The sequence below is a fragment of the Dufourea novaeangliae genome, unplaced genomic scaffold (assembly GCF_001272555.1).
Source record: "Dufourea novaeangliae isolate 0120121106 unplaced genomic scaffold, ASM127255v1 scaffold109, whole genome shotgun sequence".
Taxonomy (NCBI): Eukaryota; Metazoa; Arthropoda; class Insecta; order Hymenoptera; family Halictidae; genus Dufourea; species Dufourea novaeangliae.
The window spans coordinates 3,800,748-3,828,154 of NW_015373997.1; the positions used below are offsets into that span (position 1 = coordinate 3,800,748).

The following is a 27,407-nucleotide window of genomic DNA, read 5'->3' on the forward strand; positions in this document are numbered from 1 at the left end:
GAATGTGATGAAACAAGAACAGAGTACAGAGAACAGGTTAGATGGAAATGTGATGCAGCAAGTGAGTGAGCATCAGAACAATATGGGTATGGGTATGATGGACAACATGGGCCTGGGCATTCCTATGATGTTACCCAATACTAACCAGCAACAACAAATAACCTCAGTTCCTATGGACACAAGTGGCAGTTCTGCACAAACGGTACAAGCAGTGCCTGGTCCAAGTTCACAAACTACACATAACCAAATATCGCAGAATCAAACCAGCTCAACACAGCAAGAAGACGAAGAGGAGAGTAGTGAGGATGAAGAGAACTCCGATGATGAGTGCGATGGGGATGAAGGTATGTTTTAATCTTAGAAAATTTGTATTATTTAACAGTTTTATTTTTCATTATTTTGTATTTTGGTATACTTTCCGATATAATTGACAATATATTATTATAAGATTTATTTAAATGTGTTGTTATTATGTGTTACAGGCCTACCTGTAAAAGAAGAGAGTGAAGAAGATCCGAATAGTAGAACCATAGAGCCTACAACCTTTGTAAATGTTTCCTTGGCGTGTGATGAAGCAGGTCCTTCAGGATTGCAACAACAAAAAATCGCAGACATGCCCGAGATGCCAATGCCACAATCAACAGATGGGGATCCCAAAACTGGGTGAGTTTTTTTATCCATTTTTTATTATTTTCAGGGCCAAAGGTGTGGTTTTGTTGTGGAGAACACAAACATACACAAATATTCTTATTAATGTTATTTCTCTTGAACCCATGAAGCTTCACTTCAAATTTGATTTAACTTATTTCAATGAAGAACATGTCATTAAGTTTTTTATCGCAATTTATCAGGATTTTTGAAAAAAAAAAATACGCTCAATTTTAATATTTTATTTGATTTGCCTTTAAAGTTTCGTTTAAATTAACGGGTGGAGATAAATTACTATAAAAAGTTACATTGTTGTTGATTTCTCTTGTACACACTATTCTAAAGAGTAACAGGTCTTCTGTAATTAAAAAAAAAATTAAAACAATTCATTATGACCAATGCTGAACAGTTATCATTTTTATTTTTAAAAGAAAATATTGAAGAGTTAGACACCTGACTTCATATAATAAGGTGCAATAGAATTACAAGGTAAGTTACTACACACCCCACAACCATCTTTGGCTCTCAGTATTTTGCAATTTATTATAAAATTACGAAGAATCACCTAAAATGTATGTGCATCTTCTAAAACAGATTGCAAAATACTTTCATATTTTTACATGTGGTAGCATGTACATAGAGTTCATTTCAATAAGACTGACTTTATCATAGTATTTGAAACCCATGTACAATCATACGGTAATTTAATATTTTCTCTGTTCTTTGGGACACTCCTATTCAAATGAACTTTGTCTCTTAGTTATTATTCATACATGTACGATAAATGAACAGAGGGATTCCACTAATCACAAGCCTAATTTATCAACACGTTCACGTCCTGCCATTTATGATAAAATCGACTATGTTTCCATTGTGTGACCAGTCTCGGGATTCAAGTACTCGATTCCTCTGTTCAGCCGAATACCAGATGTTTACATGTTGTCAATATCAATATCCCACGCTTACGTGAAGGCACAAAATGCCGCACACGGCCGACAACAGGCCGACAAAAAAAATCACAAACTAATATCTCGTAAACTAACGTCACGATAATTAGAATCTTGGTGCATCAGTCGCCAAAACCGTAATATATATATATACAATTCGTAAAGAATACCGTTTCTTGTCGTCTTCGTGCTTTCCAATGCCTACGCTTTACATTACGTTAGGACCACATAGTTACCATTTAGTATATCGGTTAGTTTATAAGTGCTGTCGTTCTGTTAACTGCGCTGAACCAAAAACAAAAAAAGAAAATGAATAGAAATCCGCTAACCAACCGTGGCATATTTGTGCCGTAATTTCCAATATATATATATTGCCGTATATTCCAATAAATTCTCATACAATTTATGGGCTGGCATCATTGTCGTTGGATGCCACCCGATGGCAATATAGTGTTTTTTCATGAAAAAGAAATCAACGATTTTGATATCAAAGCGGATTCAAAACGATTGATACATTACTATCGAAACGTGAATACATGAAGTATAATCATCGTATGAAAAACGAAGCATGAAGAGGACGTTACAATATACTTTAAAAAGGCGAGTATCAAGTTCTTTTTCTACATTTATACGCTTGTTTCTTATCCAATAATATATATGTATAATTCATGTGAAACTGAATCGATTTTTCATTGTCTCTTTGTGCATCGTAATTTTTTTTTGTTGCGATTGCATCGAAATTTTCGAGCGAGCTCCTGCATATTTTTTTCCGGAAATTTGCAGCGCTTCGAAGTCGCGTTACTTTCATCGCGCACCTTGTGTGCAGCGAGCAATATTTTGTCCCACACGCATCAGTGAATACAACGGAACCGTTGTTATATCGCAACTTTTATTACAATCGTGACTCGTATTTTTCCATGTCGAGTGCGTGAGACCAGGCTGCATTTACGCGCCGGCAATTCAAGCGACTTTTCTGCCCCATGTTTTGCGCCTTTTTTTTTATCTTGCGCAAAACAACCGGTGACAAAACGTCAGTTATTTATTTGCGCAAGAAATATATTTACATTGAAAATGATCGTCATGTGGTCGGGAATATTTCACGTTTCTGTCTGAAGTGTATTAAATCGTCAGGAACAGGAACTATTCCATTTTTCCACATTATGATCGTGTTTAACATTTTTTTATTTTATCGGTGTTGCAATTTGAATTCCGGTAATTGCATTGGTCAGACTGTACATTCGATTTTGTTCAACTTTGAAAAAGATTGTACGTTGACCAGAGTTTGTGGTAAGAAGGAGACAAAGAAGATATGGCGTGGATTGGAGTCTCTTTGAAAGGTGAGAATCCGACTTTATTATATTACATATCTTTGGTTTTGAAACTTACTCTGTTAGCGGATGATAATGATTTTTCAGCAAGGGTTTGCTTTCTTCTAACTTCTTTGCCTATGAGTTTAGTAGCTTAACGTTTTTCCTTCCTTAAGCTGTTTTGCTGTAGAAACCTTTCATTTCTCCCTCGGTTTGTACCACTTACTTTTTAATGGCTAGCGATGTGGAAAGGCGATACGTAATGTAAGATCAGAAATAGATCACCGCGGTCTTTCTGCTTTTCTTACACTCGCTAATAATTCCTTTAATGTTAATAAAATCCTAAGGTGGTATATTTAACGTTATTTAGTGGCTTATCTATATTTAGTAGTAGTACGTATGAGTAATATGAAGGACAAGACACTGTATCATAGAAACCTGAAGGTAAAGTGAAAATAAACGAAGTGGTTCCGTCTTCTGGGAGCGGGATAGATAAGAGATACACGGGAGAAGGTTGTAAATTGTTTCTGTTCGACAGTAACGATGACGACAAAACTCTCCCAAGCTCGACTCGCACTCATCGCTCTGGTCGCACTTTACTGCTGGTGTGTCTCGAGGGAAACCACAATGCCCAAGCACTTTGCACGGTCACTTTGCAGAAATCGCACACACAAGCGCACATACTACACCAAAAAAGAAAAACCGAAGAGAATTTAACTATCTCTGCTTTTCCTATCTTTCACCACCGCCTGTTTGCAACAGATAACGCAAAAGATCACGCGAACGAATCAAAACAACAATGCCTATGTGTGCGCTGTACGGTTGTTCCTTCGATGCATTGTCCTTGGGTTTTGTCGATTTCAGGGACGGAAGCGAGACATTCGGCGGATTATCGGGGATGCTGCGTCAAATACTATCGCCGTCACCCGAGACCGGGGACACCTGTTTACCTGTCAGTTCTACCCTGCTTCAGAACACCTCTATATACTCCAATCAGTCGTCGATGATGCCGTCGACATTCCAAACCGCCCCGTCCTATCTGCCGTCCATTTGCTCCGATCAGAATCTTCTGGATCACATGCAGATCGTTGTCGAGTCCCACCCGTGTCCCACCTGCGGCCTCGAGTTCCGTAGCGCCCTTAAGTTGAATTACCATATGAGAACGAGCCATCTAGGTCTGCCGGAATTCGAGCACAATATCGACAACTCGGTGAGATACTCTTGCGCCGTTTGCTCACGGAGTTTCTACGCTTTGAGTCACTTGCGGATGCACGAGGTCACGCATACGGCGCCGATCGTGACCTCCTGTCCACCGATTCCAACGATGTCGCCTTCTGTGAACGTCGAGAAGACATTCGGTTGCGACCGTTGCCAAGCGAGTTTCCGTTACCGTACGTTACTCGAGCGGCACCGAAGGATGCACGAAGTCGGCCAGGAGAAACCCTATTCCTGTCCTAGGTGCCTGATGCGTTTCGAGACGCGAAATCTGTACAATCATCACGCGAAAACACACAAGCCGGTTCTGACGGGAAACGATAGAATCATCGACACGTCCATGGTGTCGTCCGGTGGTGGTGATCCGGTAACCAGCAGTATTAGCGGCACCATGGTCGCCGCCCCGTTGCCGAACAAATCGATAGCCTCGTATCCGTGCGACTCATGCTCGAAACAATTCGCCAGCATCGAATCCTTGACCACACACAAGGCCGTGCACAGGTCCAGACCTCTCGTATGCGATGTCTGCGGCAAAGGTTTCACACATCGAAAGTATTATGTGGTGCATCAGCGCATTCACACCGGGGAAAGACCGTATCTTTGTGCCATGTGTGGGAAATCGTTCACTCAGGCGTCCACGCTTACCGTTCATCGTCGCTATCACACTGGAGAACGGCCTTATACCTGCACGCTCTGCGGTAAAGGATTCGTTACCAGAACGATTATGCTTAATCATATGAAAAAGCATTAAGGAGTTAGTCGGGGAGGATTTTACGGAGAGGCTTTGTTAACGTTTACTACTGGCACGCCCAGTGTGCAAGATACATGTGTTAATTCGTGTTCTGTTACCGGGAGTAGTTCATGATTTCTTTGAGTTGAAATTTATTGTTGATTCAAGTCCAGGCAGTTATAGCCATATACGATGGAGATTGTTGTTCAGTATTTGTTTGTAGTATTTAGGAATAGGACGTTAGGATAAATTAGGTGAGGAAGTATAATTATGTAATATTTTTAATATTTAACGTTCTTAGTAATAATATTTTTTTAATTCTATTGCAAGGTGTCATAAGATTGCTCGCTATTAAGCAGTCTCACATAAACATTAACACGAGGATTATCAAAATTAGTTCTGTTGATATTTCTACAAATTTTAACTACAGCGAGAGATAAGCTTGTTGTGCTTTTGAGTTGAAACGAATTTGTTGATTAATGATAGGAATACATTACGAATTCGTTAGTTTATTCATTTTTATATATAACATGCATGCAGTCACTGTGATATTGTTCGTACGTGAATATTCTGTGTATTTACAATGATAGGAGACTCGGTATTATTTGAGAACATAGAATTTCGAAACTAATTTGATAACGTTAGTTTTGAGCGCGAATTTTCGTATAACTATAATTAGTACCTGTATAATGAAACTAAGTTTGAAAATTAATGTGCCTAAAACAGATGAATTTTTTGAGAATTTTTAATCGACCAAAAAGGAGTTTAGACTTTTTGAAAAAGGAGAAACTAATAGTACTCGAATGTTAGAAGTTATTTGATGTTTACAAAACTATTACTAGATTCGTAGGGAAGCCTTATCATGCAATTATAAACATATATTCTACTAGTATACGATTATTTTAACAATTCTTAATGAAGCTGGTTGATAGGAATAATACAGCTTAGCATTTTAGCGTTAACAATGAATTCATGTGCCTCTAAGTAATGTGAGTACAAGGTTGGTTACTGCATATCGTATTTATAAGACGTAAGTATGAAGACGCTTAAATATATTTGTATGTAATTCTGTAATACTCAAATCTTTAGTGTTGATATTATTTATAATATAGATGTAATTCATCGTTGCTAAAATATTTCTGAGAAATTTGTCACTCCTAAATGTAATTTTTCGTGGAATTAAAGTTTTCAATGTTACTAGAAAAATTCATAATTGTCTCAAATTAGGAATTCTTAATTATTTAACAATAATGTTGACTGTCACTATTTGGATTATAAAAAGCATTAGATTAAGAAAAAATATTTCCAATTAAATACAAGAGAGAAAGAAATTGATTTTTATGTGAAGCTGTAGAGACAAAACTTCAGGCTGAACGTATAAAATTCTATTTTTAAACAAAAATGAAATTCTTTAGGTTAAATACGCATTCTATAAAATACTTTTTATAAACAGTGTTCGGTTTCATGAATGCGCGTACCAATTCGGAGCAAAAAATTAATATTTACTATATATCACGATAAATTTCCGTGGGAAAAACCAAGATGGCGGATTGTGTCACGTGATTGGACCGTCGGTAAAACAGTACCATGTGGGTAAGTGTTCAACAGAGAATCCGTATTATGAAGAACGAACGTGTTACATTATTATTAATTACTGTATAGTTTAAGTATTTATTTAATCACATCTTTGTAATAAAAACTATAATATCTAATAGGGATGTTTTTATAAATGTTGCCCATTCGTAGATATCGTAAACAATCATATCGTTGAATATTTTAGTACACTGCGGAAATTTATGCAAATTCCATTTTTCATAGATTGTTCTCAAGAAACCGTTATCAAAGAAAAATTTATTTTATCAGTTAAAAGATTTATTAAATGAAAATAATATTATTAATCCTCTATTTGAATATGTCATAAATGCGTAAAGTCCGCAGCCTAGTTTAGTTATTACTTACTGCAAATAATTTAGTTGAATTATGAATAACATTAAAGGGTATTGATATGAGCAACTCATCATTCGGATATATAAATTGAATAATATACTTCTCTTTTAACAAGACCATATCTCTAGATTCTGCTGGACGATTTTTTGGTACACGACTAAGTACATACAGCAAATAATATAACATCGCCAGAAAAGAAAGGAAGGGTAAGAATACAATAAAAAAGAAATACTGGAAAGCACTGAGGCACTTTATTGAACGTTTCCTTAGAGATACTCGCGGGTATTTGAACTGCCTTGTAAGTCCTGCTTATAGATAAACGCTCCCCGACAAAAAAAAAAGGAAAGAACAAAATAAAAAGTATAAACAACGAAGAGGTTAAAATATGCATTGATTGACCCCGGTTTGTGTCTCTCTTCTTTCCAGATTTTTTGTGTCAAAGATTGAGATGCTACCGCAGGACCAGCAGGATTGCAACCCATGCGAGATTTTCAATCAGGATGACACAGAGCAGCTGCTGATCACAGATCGTTTGCACGTGCCGAAGGTCGAGAATCCCGCGTTGATCGTCTCCGAGAGTATCGTGCAGTGCAGTCTCTGCGAAGACGGTTTCGTGTCCGAGCAGGCACTCGGAATGCATCTAGAGATGCACGAGCAGAGCAACGCACAATTGCAGGATGACCAGCTGGTTTGCGAGCATTGCGGCGGTGGTTTCGCCACGACCTCCGCTCTGGAGGAACATCAATTGAAGCACGAGTCGGACGATGGTTATACATGCGAGACGTGCGGGTTCGTCGCGACGCACAAAGAGAGCTTGATCGCTCATCAGAAACGACACAGTCTCGACTACAAATATCAGTGCGCGATCTGCAGCGCTGCGTTCTTCTCCCGTAACGGTTACCAAGAACATCTGAACACTCAACATTCCAACGACAAACCGTTCCAATGCGAAGTCTGCAACGCCACATTTCGATACCGTCAAGGCTTGAGGCTGCACGCCAAGCTGCATCAACCGGACTACGTGCCGCCTCAAAGGAAACACCACTGCGAGCTCTGCAACAAACGGTTCTCCAGGAAACAGGTGCTGCTGGTGCACATGAAAACACACGGGAACGCGGGACCCCAGAACGAGTTCATATGCCCTGTCTGCGGCAAAGCGGTGTCCAGCAAGACCTACCTGACCGTTCATCTGCGCAAGCACACTGGCGAGAAACCACACGTTTGCGATCTATGCGGTAAAGGCTTCATCTCGCAGAACTATCTGAGCGTACACCGACGCACGCACACCGGCGAAAGGCCTCATAAATGCACCCACTGCGAGAAACGGTTCACCCAACGGACCACATTAGTGGTGCACCTGAGAGGTCACACCGGCGACCGGCCGTATCCTTGCACCTGTTGCCACAAATCGTTCGCCTCGAAAACGATGCTGAACTCGCATCTGAAGACGCACGCCAAGCAAACCGCCCGGCAACAATTGGAACAGCAACAACAAGAACAGCAGCTACAACCGGATCCTGAGGTTCAGACTCAGGACCAGTCCCTTGACACAATAACTATATTATTGCCTAGCTAGAATACTTCGAATAGCCGAGCGACAATCGAATAGATATTATTCTGAAGGATGATCAGTGTTTACGGAGAGAACATTTTACGTTCAGGTCGACGAAAAGGCGCACAGAAATTAGCTTATGTTCCGAAGATAAACGCCGCTGTCCATACTTTTTGTGATTGTAAAGAGCGTGGTACATTGCTACCTGGAACTGGCAGTCTGTGAATGCTCGTTTATTTTTATATGACAGCGAAATCGTGGCACAGAGACGAGATGCGGTTTACGATGATAGATATTTTGCGTTGGCATTTGGCGCATTTCAGTTTTTTTTTTTTTTTTATATTGCCTCTCTGTGATCTTATTTACACGAAATCTTGATATTATTTTATCAATTAAACGGAGATAAATATCGCCAACTAGCATATGAAAAGACAGTGTGCTATACATATAAGTTCCTTGATATTGTATTAAAGTAGTGTGAGTCCTACGTTAGAATCTCGATTAAAAACTTATTTTGAATAAGTTCGTGTTTTTTTTTTATATATTATAAATGATTGGTAGCACAACGGTGAATGGAAGTTTCACGGGGGAGATTGTATGCACTTTCAGAATTCCATTTCAGTAACGTTTGTAAGATTAATTGTACGCTGATTTTTCGCAAATTTTTTACTGTCGTGAAAAGTGTAAGTGAGAAATTCGTTAGACGAAACTTCGAAATGTATAAAATAGTTCTTATTGATATTCGTAGTTCGTAAAATTTCGTAATTTGTACTTTATTAGTCGACACATTTTACGAAACACGCAGCCGTCCGCGTTTTTCCGAAGATTTTTTAAATTATATTTTTTAAATGCTCGTATTCGTTTTATACGGAAGAAATGATTTACCCGTTTCCCCGCCAGTGTACGTTATTCGAATCGTTCGAATTTCACGGGGAGTGCTTTATTAGTGGATCTGACATACATTACTAGTGCCTTAGTTGTTATGCGATGCATATAAAGTGTCCGAATAAAAAATTTACAATACAGCTAGTTGAAAAGAATAACCGATACAGCATATAATTCATCGTTATCATTCATAGGAGTAAAACTTAATCGACGATAGTTAATAACGCTTCAGCATCTGCAAATTAATTCAGCAATCGCAGGAAGGTACTTCGATTTGTGATAATAATTTTTTTTTTTATGTTAACAAATACACGGGCATGTATTGTTAATGTGATTGTGACATACATAATCGTTGTCTTATAAGCTACATCTATTTAAATTGATTGTTATCTTCATTCGAAATGTGATGCTTTTACTAATTTATGATTAACACATAGTTCTCTCGAATAATCAGTATGCACCGTATTTTTTATCGCGATTTCTTTGCGTTATACCTCCTGCGAGGCAGAAGGAAGTGTTTTTTTATCAGTAATTGACACTTATAAGTAGTGCAATATATGGTTTGAATGAATTGTTAAGAGAGACTTTTTTTTGTGAAAGATTATGTTGCCGGGTGATCGTCGTATAAGCTAATTCTGATAAAACCTATACAGGATTAACAATGCGAAACAATAGAAATCATTCCATTTACACAATTATTGGAAGCTTATGTTACTGAAAACATTAAACAATAACTTACGTTTACTTGCTTTTGCTTAAACACTGGAACTATCTTGAAAACAGACAAAGCAAATGGTTCCTAAACTCTTATAAAAACTATAAAAATACAGTGTATTTTTTAAGATACTTCGCAACTTTTATTGCAATATATAAGTAAAAAAGTTCGTTAATTTATCGATTTACAAGTTTGCAACGAGCAGACCATTTTACCAACATAATAGATATAGAAACACGTCCATCTTCGGTAGTTCTAGTGTTAAATTCACTAACTTTTCCACAACAAAATCGTGTTCTACGAGGATAATCTGTATTTCGCAAATTTTCTGTATAATGATTTAGAGTCACGCACATCCGTTCGCAGTCATTTGTATCAGATGTCAAATCTTTACTCGTCTGAATCGAGTAATACGATAGAATCTTTTTTTGGAAGCATTTCGTAAGAATAAATAACGAAACAGTTATTCAGATACGTGGGATCGGGGAGCCCCAGACTCGTTAAGTAGTGTCTGGAAACTGGAAAAAGGGAGGGAGGGCACTGTGAGCCAGTTGATTATGGCACAAATTGGCCAGTCGAAGAACTAGATGAAAAGATCCATGAATCAGTGATTCAAATATCGTTGGCCCCCTCTTTTTCTACGTGTCTACAGATACAAACTATATTTGTATGTATAAACTATTCTGCAGTATTCAGCACCGAGTAATAATATTACTTAAACTACAGACGATCAGTATTTTATGTTCGTTACACACGCCTATGATATTAATAAAACTTAAAGGAATTCCAATAGTGCGAATGTTTTAATATTAAACAATGATACAGTACAACACCGTTGCACGCAAAGGAGTGTTTATTCAAGGTTTCGAAATTCATCTCAGTTTAGCGTTGTGTGTCGTCCTTGTTCAAATAATTCTTCGAAGGAATCTGACCGACCGTACACGTAATCATACGCTTTCATTTTGAAATGGCTTGATGCAGTAAGTAGCTTCATCTTGTTCAATATCTGAACCATACCGCCTGGTAATTATCGTTTAATAAGTAGTCCAACGTCACTTAAAGAAAGGAACACATTTTCATCCATATACGACGAACGACACCGGATCACGTATACCATTAGAGAATCGAATATTCCTCGCCAATTAGCGTCTTATCTCGGCATACTTTCCAAGTGTCTTCGTGCAGTGCAGCACAATCGGAGGCGCCCGATTTGAACCCGGCTTACCGCCTTGTTATCTGTTTGCAGACCGAGAAAAGCGAAGCCGATGTCGGCCAGGCCTAATCGATCTCGGTCCATTATATCGTCAAAACAGGAAGACCGAACATTTGTTAGCCTCGAGGACACATCCAATAAATCCTGCCCGGATTCACAATCGCCCCAATGCGAGTCTTGCGACGAGAAATTTGATACAGATGCCTCATTGCTGATGCACAGAACCGGAAGGTCGATCCTTCGCACGCGGCAGATGTTGCGCGAGACCGAAAGGAAACATAGGTGCGACACATGTTGCGAGTCATTCACCAAGAAACAACAATTGTTCAGACATCGACGTACGTGTTGCCAGGAGGCTAGCGTGAGAACATTAAAGCCAATGGTTAATCCAATGAGAATGAAAAGCCGCGATAAAGAAACAACTGGGCCGATCGAGTGCAACGTCTGTCACAAGGTCTTCAAAAAGAAGAAATACCTGAACGTTCACAAAACGCTGCACGGGGCGCCTCACATTTGCCACGTGTGCGGCGCGAAACTAACCTCGGAGTACTATTTGAAGATCCATATCCGGAGGCACAATAAAGAATTCACGGAGTTTTGCGAGGTTTGCAACAAGGGCTTTTATCTGAAGGCGACCCTGAAGACTCACATGAGCGTGCACAGCGACGACAAGCCTTGCGCCTGCGAGATCTGCCACAAGTCGTTCGGTAACAGGGTGTATCTGAGGAGTCACATGAAAATTCACAGCCAGCCGGAGACTAGAAAGAAATACAAATGCGAGATCTGCGGATTCGAGACGTTTTATAGTTACTGTTACAAGGAGCATCTTTGGACGCATACTGGGGAGAGTCAGGTGGCTTGCAAAGTCTGCGGCAAGCTGATCAGACGGCAGTACATGAAGATACATATCAGGATACACACAGGCGAGAAACCAGAGATCTGTGAATTTTGTGGAAAGGCGTTCAGCTCGAGGAAGTACCTTGTGAAACATCGAAGGACGCACACTGGCGAGAGGCCTTATAAATGTAAAATCTGCGAGAAACGGTTCACCCAACGCGGCACCCTTAGCGCCCATTTGCGTCGACATGAAGGCGTGAAGTGAAACACACTACTGTGCCTTGGAATTTTTGTTGTCTTGATTGTTTGCATTTTACAGCTGTTCCATTTTACTGTATTTTCGAAGTAACTAAACGTCAATGTATCGAAAATATGATTTTTTTAAACTTGGATGAATGAGGCCAATTAGTATTGCTGTAATGCAATGTGAAATAATTGTTTTAGATTTATTAACAAAATAAAAAAATTGTCCCGGTTGCAATTTATTGTATATCGTTGTTTTTCTTCAGTATTAAATACGACGTTGAAGAAATAACATTGTTTTTCATAAATATATTCGTTGTAGATAATTTCTCTTCAGAAAATATGCTCAGTTATGTTATAATGGATGAGTTACGTATACTGTACAAATTGTAATAAAATTTATAATACACAGATATAAATTATAATCCTCTTTGTAATAATTTGATATCATGGCTAGAGGCTGTGGGAATATTAAAAGAATATTTTCAAAACATGATTGAATAGTTTATTTACTGTAAAGGTGTATATGTGCATTAGTAATAGTTTAGTAATGAATTAAAATGTTTCTTTTAATAATAGTAGTTGTGCACCAGTGAAGTAACTACTGGTAAGTAAATGATACCTCAAGTAAAAGCTAAGCCATTTTAAAGACCGAGTCAAGTTTGAAAAACACTTCAAAATATAAGAATCTGAAAAAGCGTTAGAAGAAAGCTTACTTTTTTTTATATAAAGATCACAATAAAATTCTCAAGCCCGCACTATCGTTATTATATAATTCGAATACATTTCTGTTTTTTTTCTCACTTACCATAAAACTTTGCTTTATGCGTAAAGGTACATGACAAGTGTTTTATTTATAATCTACGAAAGCAATACAGAAGTTTGCTTTTTTAAACTATCATTTACGGAAATTATAATATAGTATTTTACAATAAAGATGATGTTACACTAAAAGCTTGAACTGCAAGAAATTCTTAATGATCCTACAAAAATTTCAAATGCAATTGTAATTTTAAGAGCTTACACGAAACCCAAATTATACAATATCCATCTGAATCAAGTGTCACTGAAAACTTAAATAAAATCTATTGATGAGTCACAGTGGACATATGCATAAAATCTATTGTTGTTAAAATCTATCTAAGTTGTTCGGTATTAGATCTAAAGTCAAATATTGAAAATAATATTGTTATAGAATGTATAGCCAAAGATATAATCAGTAAAAGAATGCCTCCTATGAAAAGTCCTTACCCTATCCTCAATTTATCCCGTGTCTTCAAAAATCTGCCCAACTTATTTGTTTATTGTGTTTCCTTTAGGAAATTAGTTTACAAGTTATCTTTATGCTAAAATAAAATAAGTCTTATGTATATTTCGTATACACTTATCAAAGACAATTATACATAAAATACATGACTTGTAAGAGCCTTAAATCGTATGCGATGATTTCCCAATGAATTCCACGAACGCGTCGAATCGTAACTTATATTAGATCATCAGAACGGAAGAGGAACTTGGAGAGTTCATATCTTAATGGGAAGAAAAAAAAACGAACATCTTTACCCAAAGAACGTCTACTCTTTATTACCACCCATTAACCATCCGTCCTATTATTTCTCATTGACGAATCTTGTCCATTTCAGGTGCGAGGAGATCGAGATCATTCACACGAAAATACCGATCGAAACGTTCGAGGATGTGGAGTTAGTGAAGTACGAAGACGGCGAGATATGCACCATCGAAGAGTTCGAGGAGATCGGCCAACAGGAGATCGTAACGGAGACGATCGTGTTCACCGAGGAGTCGGTGATGAAGCTGGAACCGGTATCACCGAAACCGAGCAAACCCGTGATACACAGCGCCCGCGATACGAACAGGAAATGCTCGGTGATCTACGAGTGCGACATCTGCAGCAAGAGGATACGCAAGAAGCTGCAGTTCCTCAGACACAGACAGAACCACGAGAGGAACCGGGACGAGGTCGGGCATTGTGTCGAGTGCGACAAGTCGTTCATCGACGACGACAAGTTGAAGAAGCACATGATAAAGGTGCATCAGACGGAGAGGCCGTATCAGTGCGTGCTGTGCGCAAAACGGTTTAAGACCAAGGAGTTCTTGAAGACCCATCTGAAGCAGCACAACAAACGTTTTATTTGCGACATCTGCGGGATCTCGAAGGTGTCCGGCTATGACCTGCGTCTCCACAAGAAGAAGCACAACGAGGAGTACGTGACACACTGCGACGATTGCGGGAAAGGGTTCTACACGAAGCAAACGTTGGAACGGCACGTACTGACCCATACCGGTCAAAAGCCATTCGTTTGCAAGATCTGCAAGACCCCGTACGCGAGCGCCGCGTACCTGGGCACGCACATGAAGTCGCACGGTGAACGGGAGAAGCATAAGTGCACCATGTGCAATTTCGAGAGCTATTGGAAGGCAGCATTGAAAGTTCATCTGAAGATACACACCGGCGAGAATCTGATCACCTGCGAGATCTGCGGGAAGTCCGTCTCGAGTAAAGCATACCTGCAGATACACATGCGTATACACTCCGGCGAGAAGCCCCACGTATGCGAGGTGTGCGGCAAGGCGTTCAGCGTTAGGAAGTACTTGATCGTGCATCTCAGAACGCACACAGGCGAGAGACCGTACGAGTGCAAGGTCTGTCAGAAGAGATTCACCCAGCAGGGATCGTTGAACTCGCATATGAGATCGCACATTCCACGAAAGTGAACCGGAGACAGTGGCTTCGCTGCGAACAGGTGGTTGGTAAAAGTACGGTAATGCTCGGATACTTGTCCCTTTCGCTCGGGACCGTTCAGGGACTAATAACGAGTGTAGGCCGCGTTTTGAATTACTTTTTGTCTCCGGCGTCAATGAAGCTGTTATGTAAAAAGAATGAATGAGATAAATTGAGAGTGAGGAAGATATATTGATGAAAGTAGAAGGAGAATATGTTCTGCAAGAAGTAATATGGGTGGAAATGGGACAGATAGCTCCGGTGGGCTATTGTGTCTAATCTAATGTTTATCTCCCGTTGTTACTTTGATGCAGGCAAATAAGGTACTTGTATCAAGCATTTGTTTACATTGTGCTTCGAAAATATTGAAAGCTGTTAAATGTTGGCTACCACAATCACTTTTGGTTACTGTTTTTATTCGAAGACTTTCTTGGAGAAGGGTTTGATATTCACTTATAAGAGTTGACAAGAGTTGACTTGGAGGAATGTGGGTCATATTAACTAATACAGCTTTCCAATAGTGTTAGTTTTATTAATACACAAAGTTTGTACAAAATATCCATAATAATTTGCTATACTTGTAAGGATATTGAAAAAATGTTTCATATTTAATTTGAATTAATTTAAGTGATAAATATGTTTCGACAAAGATTTCATTCCACTATTTTTTTTTTTTTTTACATAAGTTATGAATTATTACTTTGTTTCTGTTTTCATGAAAAGCTCAACACTTGAAAAAATATCTTTAATGTTAGAAATATAATATGTTTTCAATGTATACTTACATGTAGAAAAAAAGCATAAAAAATATTGAAAAACTTAAACGATTTCTAGAGTAATGACGCTATTACAACTTAATTCATGAGTGAATTACAGATTCAGTGTTTCTTTTAAAGATTCAGTAAAAATCCTTCATAGTTTTATTGCAACTCTAAATTCTGAATACGTTGGATTATTTTGTATGTGCATTTTAATACAGTTTCTTTTAAAGTGGTGGTCAACATATTGGACAATATATCATATTATATCTATTATTTTTTACTCAGGTTTTTTCTTGTAGTTTTCTAAGCTGCGATTTGTGTAAAAAGTGTTGAGTATGTATTACTCTGAGATTTTTTAATACAATCGAAAAGCGTGCTTGTGACGAGTGCATGTGTAAACATTAAGTACTTTAAATTTGAATGAATTTGTTATAATGTAAAGTAATCATAAAATGATTAATAAGCTGTATAAAATAATGTTGCAATGATATCTTAATTCATAAATCATTAATCATTTGAAAGTAAGTTCTTTAGTTAAACATAAATGGAAAAGAAGAGTCATTAACACTCAAATAAAAAATTACATTAAAATATTAATATGAAGAAGTAACAATCGCTCGATCATCTCATTTGCACGGTGCCATGATATAAAAAATATTACTAAAAATATTAGATTTAATAAATTCACATAGTCTGAAAACCTATATATATGTTCTTATTTTTTATTTCTCACATTTTATAATTAAACGAACGAGTATAGAACAAAATAAGTTATAATCAATGTGCATTACAATAGATGAAATCTAAGCCGCTTTAAATATAATTCAAATATTGCAATAAAATCTTTGGTATACTGTGGTTTATAAATTTTTCTTTATTAAATGAACACAAAGTCCAGTTTCTTTATAAACTTATTATGAACAGGGAAAATTATGCAGTCGTACGTATCATATTTTTACATATCTTTTAATAACGCCTAAAATGGTCAAATATATAAAGAATTATATATTTTAGTAACATACACAGTGCTGCCCAAAATTATTTGTTCATTGATTATGAATACGTTTGGTGAAGATGATAATAGTCAAACATCAGAATTAATTAACTCTTATCTCTGTCAAGTTGCTATATAACTTTTATTATTTTATATTTGCAAATTTGTAATTTTGGATCATGAATACAAATATTGTTTTAGTAAAAAAGGATATTTTTTGTTACACCTGAAGCATGATTAAATATTTTCGAGCAGCAGTGTTCATTAATTATTATAATCTACCTATAAGACTTGTAATGTGTTCATATAAATTAATGAAACGATTACGCAAACAAGAATGATCTATAATCTATATTATCTATTTACTTCAGTGTACGTTTTCTATAAATACATATTCTCTGATCGTATCATTACACTTCTGTGTTTAAAGCACGTAATGTAAAAAATTAAAAGCCTTCTATTATTCATTTTGCTTATACAGTAATCTTTCAAACGTTAAAACTTGTATGTTGTATTACTATTTTTTTATCAGTGCATTTAGTTTATTATAAGAAATTGGTACTGATGTTTCAACTGTACAATATTTAACTTTTAATTTGTTAAAAGCAATATTCAAATAGTTTTATCTTTTCCAATTCAGAAATACATGATATCGATATAAAAATTCAATTTTTATTCTCTTCAAATTGTACAAGGATTAAATATTGACATAAACAAACTTTCAAATATACATCGAAAAGATTTCTTTTGTAAGCTAAAAGGATAAAGTTAGTGGTGTAGAAGAGAAACAATACAACTAAAGTCCTATGAGATTATCATCCCTTCGGAAAATAATCTTTGTACAGTCAGTATATTCAGAAGTTCATGTTGTATCCATGAAGCATTACAGAAGTTTTACACCGTTGAGATTTTCCCGTGAAAACACTGAACACAAAAGCGCCCTTTACGCTGAAGAAGAAAGAAGAGGAAGGACAGTGAGAAGAAATTCGAGGCTCAAAACCGCATTTCCCCGTACCATCACTCTATTCCACATGTAAATCGAATCGACTCGTTCTAAATAAAAAAAACAACAGATTTCCTCGTAAAACCGAAGTTGTCGTTGCATCTATATCGATAGAGTAAGAATCACTATTGACGAAACTCTTTTTCTCATTTTCTTCGCAGATCTACGGGTCCAGAAAGAGGACGTAGAAGAAGAAGTAGTTCAAGCATCGAAACATCACTACAGGAATGTACCACAGAACAATCAATTTCACCTACAATGAACAATGTGGATCTTTCCATGAATATGAAGATAGAAATTCTCGAGGAACCAAAACCAGACTGTCCGAACGGTCCATCGTTAAATCAAGACGAGTGTCAGGACACAAAAGACCCTGCTATTCTAGAGAATAATTCTTCGTTGGATCATTCATCGTCCCAGACCTACTATCAATGTGGCATGTGCGCGAAACTTTTCAGGACGAAGAACCTTTACGAAGGCCATTTAGTTTCACACAGTGATGCTCGTCCGTATCAGTGCGACATCTGCGGCAAGTCCTTCAAGAGAACCAACACCCTGGCCGTCCACCGAAGGATCCACACACGTGAGCGAAATTTCGTCTGCGACGTTTGCGGACACGCGTTCGTTCAAGCTTTCCAGCTGACCACCCATCAGAGACGTCATTTCGACAAGTACACCAGATACTGCGAGGTTTGCAAAAAAGGATTCTTCACGAACGCCGAGCTACACGGTCACATGAACGTGAAACACGGCGCCAAGGAGCACGTGTGTCACTCCTGTAACAAATCCTTCCCAAACAATCACACGCTCGTGAAGCATCTGATGGTGCACGACCCGGACTTCAAGCCTGTGAAGCATCAGTGCGAGTTTTGCGGCAAGACGTTCGTCTACAAGAACTCTTTGGTGTTCCACGTGAAGTCCCACATGGGCGAGAACAGACACGAGTGCCATTTGTGCGGGAAATCGGTGTCCTCGAAGGGATCACTGCAGGATCACCTGAGGCTCCACAGCGGTGAGAAGCTGTTGATCTGCGACGTGTGCGGCAAAGCGTTCATCAAGAGGAGCACCTTAGTGGTTCACAAGAGGACGCACACCGGGGAGAAACCGTACACCTGCGACACCTGTGGAAAATCGTTCACGCAACATTCAACCTTGGTCATACACAAGCGATATCACACCGGGCAGAGACCGTACCAGTGCGACTACTGCAACAAGTCGTTCGTCTCTAGATCATCTTTGAACGCTCATAACAAAGTGCACCCGGTTAACGCGGCCGACCAGTCGGATTAATGATGATGATTATTTAAACTTAACGCCGTTTTTAAGTGAATTAAACAAGACGTTTCGATGCTACAGCCTTACCTGACTTTAACTTTACCTTGCATAATATTAATGGCAACTAGTACTGCAGTCAAGTTAGTTGACGTGTTGTACTTAACTTTATGTACGGAGTAGGTTTTTAAGTTATTGAACATTTAAAGGTAATATTCGTGATAATGGGTGATTGACGTTGAATTTGTGACGTTTGTGAAATCTTTACTTGCAGATAGAAGTCCTTATGGGTCTTATTTTACTATTAATAAGAGATATCGATTTTAAATTCTTTACTTCGTCTAAAAATGACAAAATAAAGGGACGACTTAGATCCACGTGTAAGTCACTGTCCTGCAAAAATCCATATTTTCTTCTGCAAGTCAAGATTTTGTGCGTGCACCTGACTGGAACGTACCATGAATGCATTTATTAACACTGAAGAACGAACCTTGAGACAATGTGCGTGCCTGCTGTGAGAAAATAATCGAGAGCTTGTGAAACATGTACGAATATAGTATTTTTTCAAGATACTTAGATACCGTGTCGAATGTAAAAAGTTTGTTAAATAAAAGGATTGTTTGACTCCGCCGAAACATGATCGCTGTGTTATTCGGAATGTAACTTGTTCCAGGAGATAACGTGTTTATCTTCGTGACTAATAATCCGCCATTTTACGCTCGATTCTGTATAGCATGTCTCTTGTACCGTCTGCCACCTTGATTAATCTCTACGAATTCGTATACGATACACAACCCGCAAAACGAGTCATTCTAATCGCTCCGTGAAAACGCCTCCAGAAAACCGCCATCTTGAATTTGTAGAACGTGCTTGATATGTCGACTTCGCTTACAGGTATACGATAACATTGTATTATTTTCACTGGACAACGTGTCCGGGCGCAGAAAAGACTGCGATCGCACACCGAGGACATCCGATACTGATGTGCCCATTCCAATTTTTCTATTTCAGGTACAACCAGCTAGAGTATTCCGAAGAGTATTATCCGATGGCAATGTTGACCAAGCTCGATCTGATGAAGAAGGACGCCGTCCATCCAGTCGCGAAGAGATCCCAGTCAGCTGCTACCGGCAAGGCGGCAGCGGCTTCGGCCTCGACGAACCAGGCACAAAACTTCATCAAGCAGGAAGTGAACGACGATGACGACGAAGAGGATCTGCCGTTGGCATACCACTGTAAACAGTGCGGCGTGTTCTTCGCTTCTCAGACGTTGTTGGACAATCACGAGATCGAGCATAAGGGCAAACGGAAGCACACCTGCGCTCAGTGCGGACGGGTCTTCAGAACGTGCGTGAACCTGAGGAAACACATGAAGAAGCATACCGGTCGTAAACGTGGTCGCAAAGGCGGCAAAAACGTGAACCGTTCTGGGTCTTTAAAAGTGAAGAAAGAAAAGCCAGAACTCGAGTTTCTCTGCAAGACCTGCAACAAGGTATTCCGGCACAAGAGCAACTATCAGAAGCACCTGATGCGGCACACCGTCGGCGATCTCACGTGCAAGCACTGTCCCAAAAAGTTCCGTCTGTTCCGCGACCTGACCAGGCACGAGAAGACCCACTTCTATCCCAGCTACATGTGCAAGGAGTGCGACTACGAGACGACCGTACTGGCGGCGCTCAGCATCCATATGCTGAGACACACCGACAAAGCGGACCTGCCGTTCAAGTGCAACGACTGCGACAAAAGATTCCGTAAAGCGATCGATTTACAGGAGCACTACAATATCCATTCCGGTGACAAGCCGTTCGTCTGTCAACTGTGCGGCAATGCTTTCTACCTGAGACGACAGCTGTCCGCCCATTGCAGACGCATGCATCCTGAGATGAAAGCGAACAAGGTGACCAGCACCGCTTGCGACATATGCGGCCGAGTACTTGCCACGAAGAGATCGCTGTTTCGTCACAAGGAGAGTCACAATCCCACCAAGCTGTACCTCTGCGACTATTGCGGCAAGAGTCTAAGCAGCGCTGAGCATCTGAAGAAGCACAGGCGCATCCACACAGGCGAGAAACCGTACGTCTGCGACATCTGCGGCAAAGGATTCACCGACTCCGAGAATCTTCGGATGCACAGGAGGGTGCACACCGGCGAGAAACCGTATAAATGCGATCAATGTCCGAAGGCGTTCTCGCAGAGATCCACGCTGACCATCCACAGGAGAGGACACACCGGCGAGAGGCCGTACGTCTGTCAGATCTGCAACCGTGGTTTCTCTTGCCAGGGAAACCTGACGGCTCATCAGAAGTCGACCTGTGTCTAATCGTGTGTGCCGAGTGTGCCTTCCGTCGAAGGTGGAACTCTTCTGATCGAACAACAATCGCGAACGGTAGAAACTGATTGACTTGGTCTTCGACGATCCCGGTGGGGTTACTATGATATCTCCCAGTGATCGGGCGAATGGCGCGCGCGATGAATACGTTGAAAAATGTGCTGCGTATGAATTAAAAAGAGTTTCTTTTTTTGTCTTCTATGTTTCATGATCTTCGTTTGGCGGTGTCGACATCGCCCCCCGTATTATGGTGCGACTAATTGTAGTAGTTATTAATGTTACATGTTCGACGCTTTCCAGAGCTTTTAGGCTGTTTCTCTTTACTTTTTTTTTTTTTTTTTTCACTTTATCCTCGTCGAGCGAGACAATTGTATTGCAGCTCGTTTAAAGAATCAGTTACTCGGATAGTGTTCTTGCGAGTATTGTTACTCTGTTTTCCAAGCCGTGCAAGCATGGACTATTATTGCAACAGGAACGGAAATTCACACGTTGTTATCGCGATTTCAATGCGCCGGCGATTCGTTCGAAGTTTAGTTAGACGAAACAGCGATTTTATGTTAACTGACGCTATTAATTACTCGTTATCATACGTTTAATAAAACGAAGCATGATCGATTGAAAATGAATAAAGCAAGCTGGCGATCTTTTATGTTCCATCTAGATCACACTTGTTGCATCGATTCTGTTTAGACGAGAAATATCATTCCCGTTCACCATCCTCGTTAGAACAAACAAAAAAAAAAAAAGAGCACAGTTAAACCGACATCCCATCGTTATTCCCCACTAAAGAAACATCCAATGACCGAAAGAAGAAGCTCCGACAAATCAAACACACCAACTGCGTATTACATATTGAAACCTGACATTGTTGGTTGCAGACCTCCGGGGATCGTAATACGGAACGCGATACCAGCAGAGTTTGACATCGTCGAAGGTCCTATGCCCGCTCGGCCGTCGGTCGAGAAAACCCCGTTGACGGATAAACGAACGAACGCGAAGAAAGATCTGGTTTACATGGATGAGCATAAATACGCGAGGAACCCGAAGGAAAAGAAGGCAAGACGAACAAGACAGAAAAAGGAGCAACAGGAAGAGTATTCGTGCGAGGTTTGCAAACAAAAGTTCATAAATCAGGGATCGTACGACCGTCACATGATCAAGCACAGCAGCGAACGTCCCCATAAGTGCGACGTGTGCGAGAAAGCGTTCAAACGTCGCACGGAGTTGGTGAATCACATAGACCGGCACAAGGACAACATATATTCGTGCGATGTCTGCAGTTTCACCACCAAGAACAGGATATCGGTGAGGATACACCAGCGTAGGATGCACGAGGCGGACTTCCGTTATCCGTGCAACCAGTGCGACAAGTCCTTCATGTCCAACTATAATCTCAAGGATCACATGACCCGTCACACCGGGGAGAACAACTTCATCTGCGACATCTGCGGAAACGCTTATCCCCAAAAGAGTCATCTGGCCGCCCATAAACGATGCGTGCACAGGAAACCGAACATCAGCCTGAAGACATTCAAGTGCACGCAATGCCCCAAGAGATTCACCTCCGAATACAACAGGGACAGACACGTGCGCATTCACATGCAGAAGTTCCTCTGCGCAGAGTGCGGCAAGGAATTCAACACGAATTACTCCCTTCAGATGCACATACGAACGCACACCGGTGAACGGCCGTACGAGTGTGAGATATGCTACAAAACGTTCATCCTCTCCACCCACCTCAGGGTCCACAAGCTCATCCATTGCGGAGAGAAGGTGTACACCTGCGATCTCTGCGAAAAAGCATTCACACAACGTAGCGGCCTGATGTCACATCGGAAGCGACACCCGGGTAATCATCCGCCACCACCGCCTGTGTACCTTAACAAACTCGAGTCTTTGAAGGGCAAACTGGACAAGGTAGATGAAGAGGACAGTTGAACACCGTGGATACTTTTTGAGGAGACTGTTAAACGAAAATACTACATTGTGTGTGTGCGTGTGCGCGTGCGTGGTGTGGTGTTGATGAACTTTACCGGGAAATAGTGTCGGATCGACGGTCCAACGTGTGGGACAGGACTGAACGGAGACGTTGAACGATTGACTGAATATCTGATTTCGTCGTGTTATTTAACTGTGTTAGGTTAAACATGGTCGTGTTGTAACTTATGATGAGGGGAGCATGATTAGAAACGCGGCTTTTTTTTTATGAATTGTGGATCTTGAGGATTTGAGAAATCTTCTGTTTTGTTATAAATGTTGGTATTAATTCATAGACGTGTCGCGAAAGGAGCAAGAATGTGGTCTATCAGTTTTTCTGAATGGAACGTTTCAGTTCAATGTACAGTAAAACCTGGATTAGTACTCGAAAAGTGAGGAATCGATTCTAAATATAGAATCAACGCCGAATGTAGAAAAGGTCAGCGAGTGAAAAAGCGTGTCGATAAGGCAACACTAATACAAAAATGAAAATATTTTATTTTTAGTTTTATTTCAATGAGACTTTTACTAACGTATTTGCAAGATTTTTCTGATTAAAATGATCCAAACATGGTGTAATTTGGATCATATTTACTTACTAATCATCCATAATACTTATTCAATATCAAAAAGTAAATATATCCAAATTATACCGTGTTTGATCTTGTTTTAATCAGAAAAATCTCACAAATACGTTAGTAAAAGTTCCATTGAAAAAAAAATTTAAAAAATTTCATCATTGCATTAGTCTTGTTTCACCGATACGCGGACATTTACCCTTTTTTGGACTTCCGCTTGGGAAGCTGTCGGCGTGATACATTGTATGCTTGACTGATTCCAAGGGGGACCCTCTCAGTGGTGGGGATGAACACTGGGTACTTACGCCGTAGATTAGTGTAGATCGTTTCGGGTACTAATCCAAGTTTTACTGTACATGTTCTAAGGTAAATGGTGTGGACCCTTTTGTTCCTTTTATTGATAGTTATAAATGTTTAAATTTAAATCTTTTAATCAGGGATAAGTGTTTCTTAAAGATTTTAAAGCGTCCTACAATTTAATACGTCATTAATTGAAAAATCGTGTTTCAGTAGTTAGATCCGCCTCTCATTATGATGTTATAGCGTGCTTCGCTCGACTACACTGCGTTTCCACGCTCGTTCACTCATTTACTTCCCAAAGCGTACGTATGCACCGATCAATCGCCACTGTTTTTATACAATTCCGAATTGCAACGAATGATTACTTCTGTTTTATTCCGTGTTGATTCAATAAATGCTGCTTCGCGGATCATATTTTGTGAAAATCTTAAAATGGAGAGGTTTCACCGTTCTCGATTTTACTTTTTAGTTGGAAAGATACCAAGTACTGCATCATTAATCAATGAACAAGTCTTACCGTTCACAGAATTCAGTGTACTTAAAATAAAAACGGTTGTCGCAAAGAACAGTAAACTCCGGGAAGATCCATAACGAAGGAGTGCGAATTCGCAGCTAGTACAGTTTGTCGAACGGGCATCACGTTGATTGTAAGAGTATGTAAGCGAGTTCTCTTCAAAGAACTAACGTCGGTTGTTCTAAAACGCTGTGACATTTATCGATGTAAGTAGCATTAACTGTAAATTCACATTAACCGCAAAGACGACATTATTTCAGTGCAATGTTCAACAGATCCATCGCTTGTACTGAACACTTCGTTCCTTTTGATTAAATCCTTTTCAGGAATTGTTCGATTCTCATTATCTCATTTGTGATAATTACCCGTCGCATCCCACCCCGATCCTTTTCACGACCGACTAACCATTACAAAATCTGCCTTTACGATGCGAAAATGAACGACATGTCGAGTGGACGGGGCCGCAGAGGCGCCTGCACCACGAAGATCGTGTTCATTATTATCTTTGTACAAACCGAGCGTATTGTGCCCTTCTTGCGATTGACTAACCGAATGGATGTTTCAGGATCTCAACGATCGCGGATACGCGTAATCCAGTGCAACCACTTTTTGTAGACTGTAAAGGGAATTGCACCTCGAATTACGATCGGGAGCCGATCCGGGTGAAGGCACCGCCGGTCTTCGACGAAGAGGAAATCGATGTCGTCTACACGTATGTCGAGAAACGACCACCGTTGGAGGATTACGAGAGCAACATTAACGGGGACCCAGGTTTACGTATTTCGAATTATTGTTCGTTATCGAACGATGTATACGGGAGTTCCTTGTTCAACAAAGTGCCTACTGAGGTTAACAACGACACAGCGATCGACATAGTCAAAGAAGATCCATGCGCGACCGCCGTAGTATCATCGACGATGTTAGTGCCGATTATAGACCCAGTGACTAGAGAAATTAAGAACTCGTTAGTGCCTCACGATGTTACAGACGAGGCTGGTAAGAATATCATCAAAAGCGTTCTGGTACCGTTACAGACTCCAACCGGGGATATGTGTTACGAAGTTAAGAAAATTTTAGTCCCCATCGATATAGGGACGTACACATCACCGAAATGCAAAACCGACACGCGCAACACGAATAAGGGGAAGCGACCAGTCAAGGAGCGGATGATTTTGCCCAAACCGATACCAGTACAGTTGCCGGTGAACGTCGAGAATCCACAAGTGGTGGAGAAGCAGGTGGAGCAGGCGCAGGAGATACAGGAGGAAAAACAGGAGGAGGAAACGAAAGAAGTGGTGCAGGATGAACCTGCGATCGAGAAGAAACCCGAAAGCGAAGAAGTGGACGAGGTGGATATGGCGTTAGAGCAAATACGGAACACCTGTCCCCTGTGCGAGATGAGCTTCAAGACTGCCCAGCAAATGGAGAGACACTACAGACGAAAGCACGAGAACCAATTCCGTTGCAGTAAGTGCCACCGCACCTACTCCTCCGAGGTAGACCTCAAGACACACTCGGAGGTCCACAAGAAAGACACTTATGTGGAGTGCAATGTTTGCCATCGGAAATACAAGCGTAAGAACAGACTGATTGCGCATCAAATACGGGAGCACACAACTGTAGACCCAAAGTCTCTAGGGGACAAACAGAAGGAAGAGTGTAATCCCGTTTCCAATACGTACGGTGCGGAGGCGCATTGGGGACCTCAGATGGGCCCCAGGACGTACACCTGTACAAGTTGCAAGAAGGTTTACCCGAGGAAGTCCTACCTGGTGGCCCACGAACGTATCGCTCATGGGATACAGAAGGAGGAGGACAAAGAAAAGGCCCAGTGTGAAATCTGCAACAAAGTATTCAAAAATAAACGTCACCTCGAGAGGCACAATAGCGTACATGGGCAAGGCCTCCTGTGTTCTGTGTGCGGCAAGAGGGTCAGCAACCCACACTCCCTCCGACTGCACATGCTAAGACACGAGGGTAATAGAGATCATCCGTGCAAAGTCTGCTTGAAAAGTTTCACGACAAGTGTTTCGCTTAGAGTGCACGAATTGACCCACTTGGGCCTGAGGCCGTACAAATGCGATATCTGCAAACGGAGTTTCACCCAGCGAAGCAGCATGATGGTCCATCGCAAGAAGCATCCTGGAAATCTCCCTCCGCCTCCACCTCTGAACCTCAGGGAGTATATGAAGATGGCCAAGACTACTGACTAGTTTCAACGGTTGTGTTCCCGTTACCTTGATTTTTTGAGATTTGCGAGTGTACAGGGGGAATCATGTCGAGAAAGTGTATACAGTGAGAGTCTCGAACAGAAGTACTGTGAACATTCGATAAGATTCCGCTTGTTTTTATTCTGTCTAGTGCGTTAATCGAGATATTAGGTACAATCGAAGAGATGCTTGAACGGTCCTATAAATGTTTCTTAATTGGCTTTACACGTTTCTCGTGTCCTTTCATTGTTCCAGTGATGAATTACATTTATGAACTCTTTATCGCTGTTGTTTCCATATTTCTGCGTCGTCAACAAACGTTATCCCGAAGTTGTAGTATATCGAATTTATTGTACTTTTGTAAACAGTATTTTTCTATAATTCTGTAAACAACATTGTACGCATGGTAGTCGATACGTCCATGTAAGAGAGTGTGTTTTGCATGTTGCGTAGTGGAGAGATACGATTCACGTTGTTCATTATTTTT

General features: G+C 40.1%; 4 protein-coding genes across 7 annotated transcripts in view; all 4 read left to right on the forward strand.

Moving 5' to 3' along the window:
• Positions 1 to 27,407, forward strand: part of LOC107188045 (zinc finger protein 2-like) — a 59,876-nt gene that overhangs the window by 1,637 nt on the left and 30,832 nt on the right. For 2 of the 4 annotated variants that reach the window (XM_015576272.1, XM_015576274.1), the window contains exons 3-4: positions 2 to 344; positions 483 to 663. In XM_015576272.1, the coding sequence (XP_015431758.1) occupies positions 2 to 344; positions 483 to 663 (524 nt within the window). Of the gene's footprint in view, position 1; positions 345 to 482; positions 664 to 17,901; positions 19,135 to 20,023; positions 21,333 to 27,407 lie in introns of those variants that run through there. The other 2 variants (XM_015576273.1, XM_015576275.1) reach the window with 2 other exon arrangements.
• LOC107188048 (zinc finger protein 567-like) lies at positions 3,730 to 4,876 on the forward strand. The gene has a single exon (XM_015576279.1). The coding sequence runs from the start codon at positions 3,801 to 3,803 to the stop codon at positions 4,866 to 4,868; it is 1,068 nt and encodes a 355-aa protein (XP_015431765.1). The 5' UTR covers positions 3,730 to 3,800; the 3' UTR covers positions 4,869 to 4,876.
• Positions 7,243 to 8,601, forward strand: LOC107188047 (zinc finger protein 239-like). The gene has a single exon (XM_015576278.1). The coding sequence runs from the start codon at positions 7,243 to 7,245 to the stop codon at positions 8,368 to 8,370; it is 1,128 nt and encodes a 375-aa protein (XP_015431764.1). The 3' UTR covers positions 8,371 to 8,601.
• LOC107188046 (zinc finger protein 664-like) lies at positions 21,919 to 23,534 on the forward strand. The gene has a single exon (XM_015576276.1). It carries the CDS (start codon positions 22,140 to 22,142, stop codon positions 23,277 to 23,279), a length of 1,140 nt encoding a protein of 379 aa, XP_015431762.1. The 5' UTR covers positions 21,919 to 22,139; the 3' UTR covers positions 23,280 to 23,534.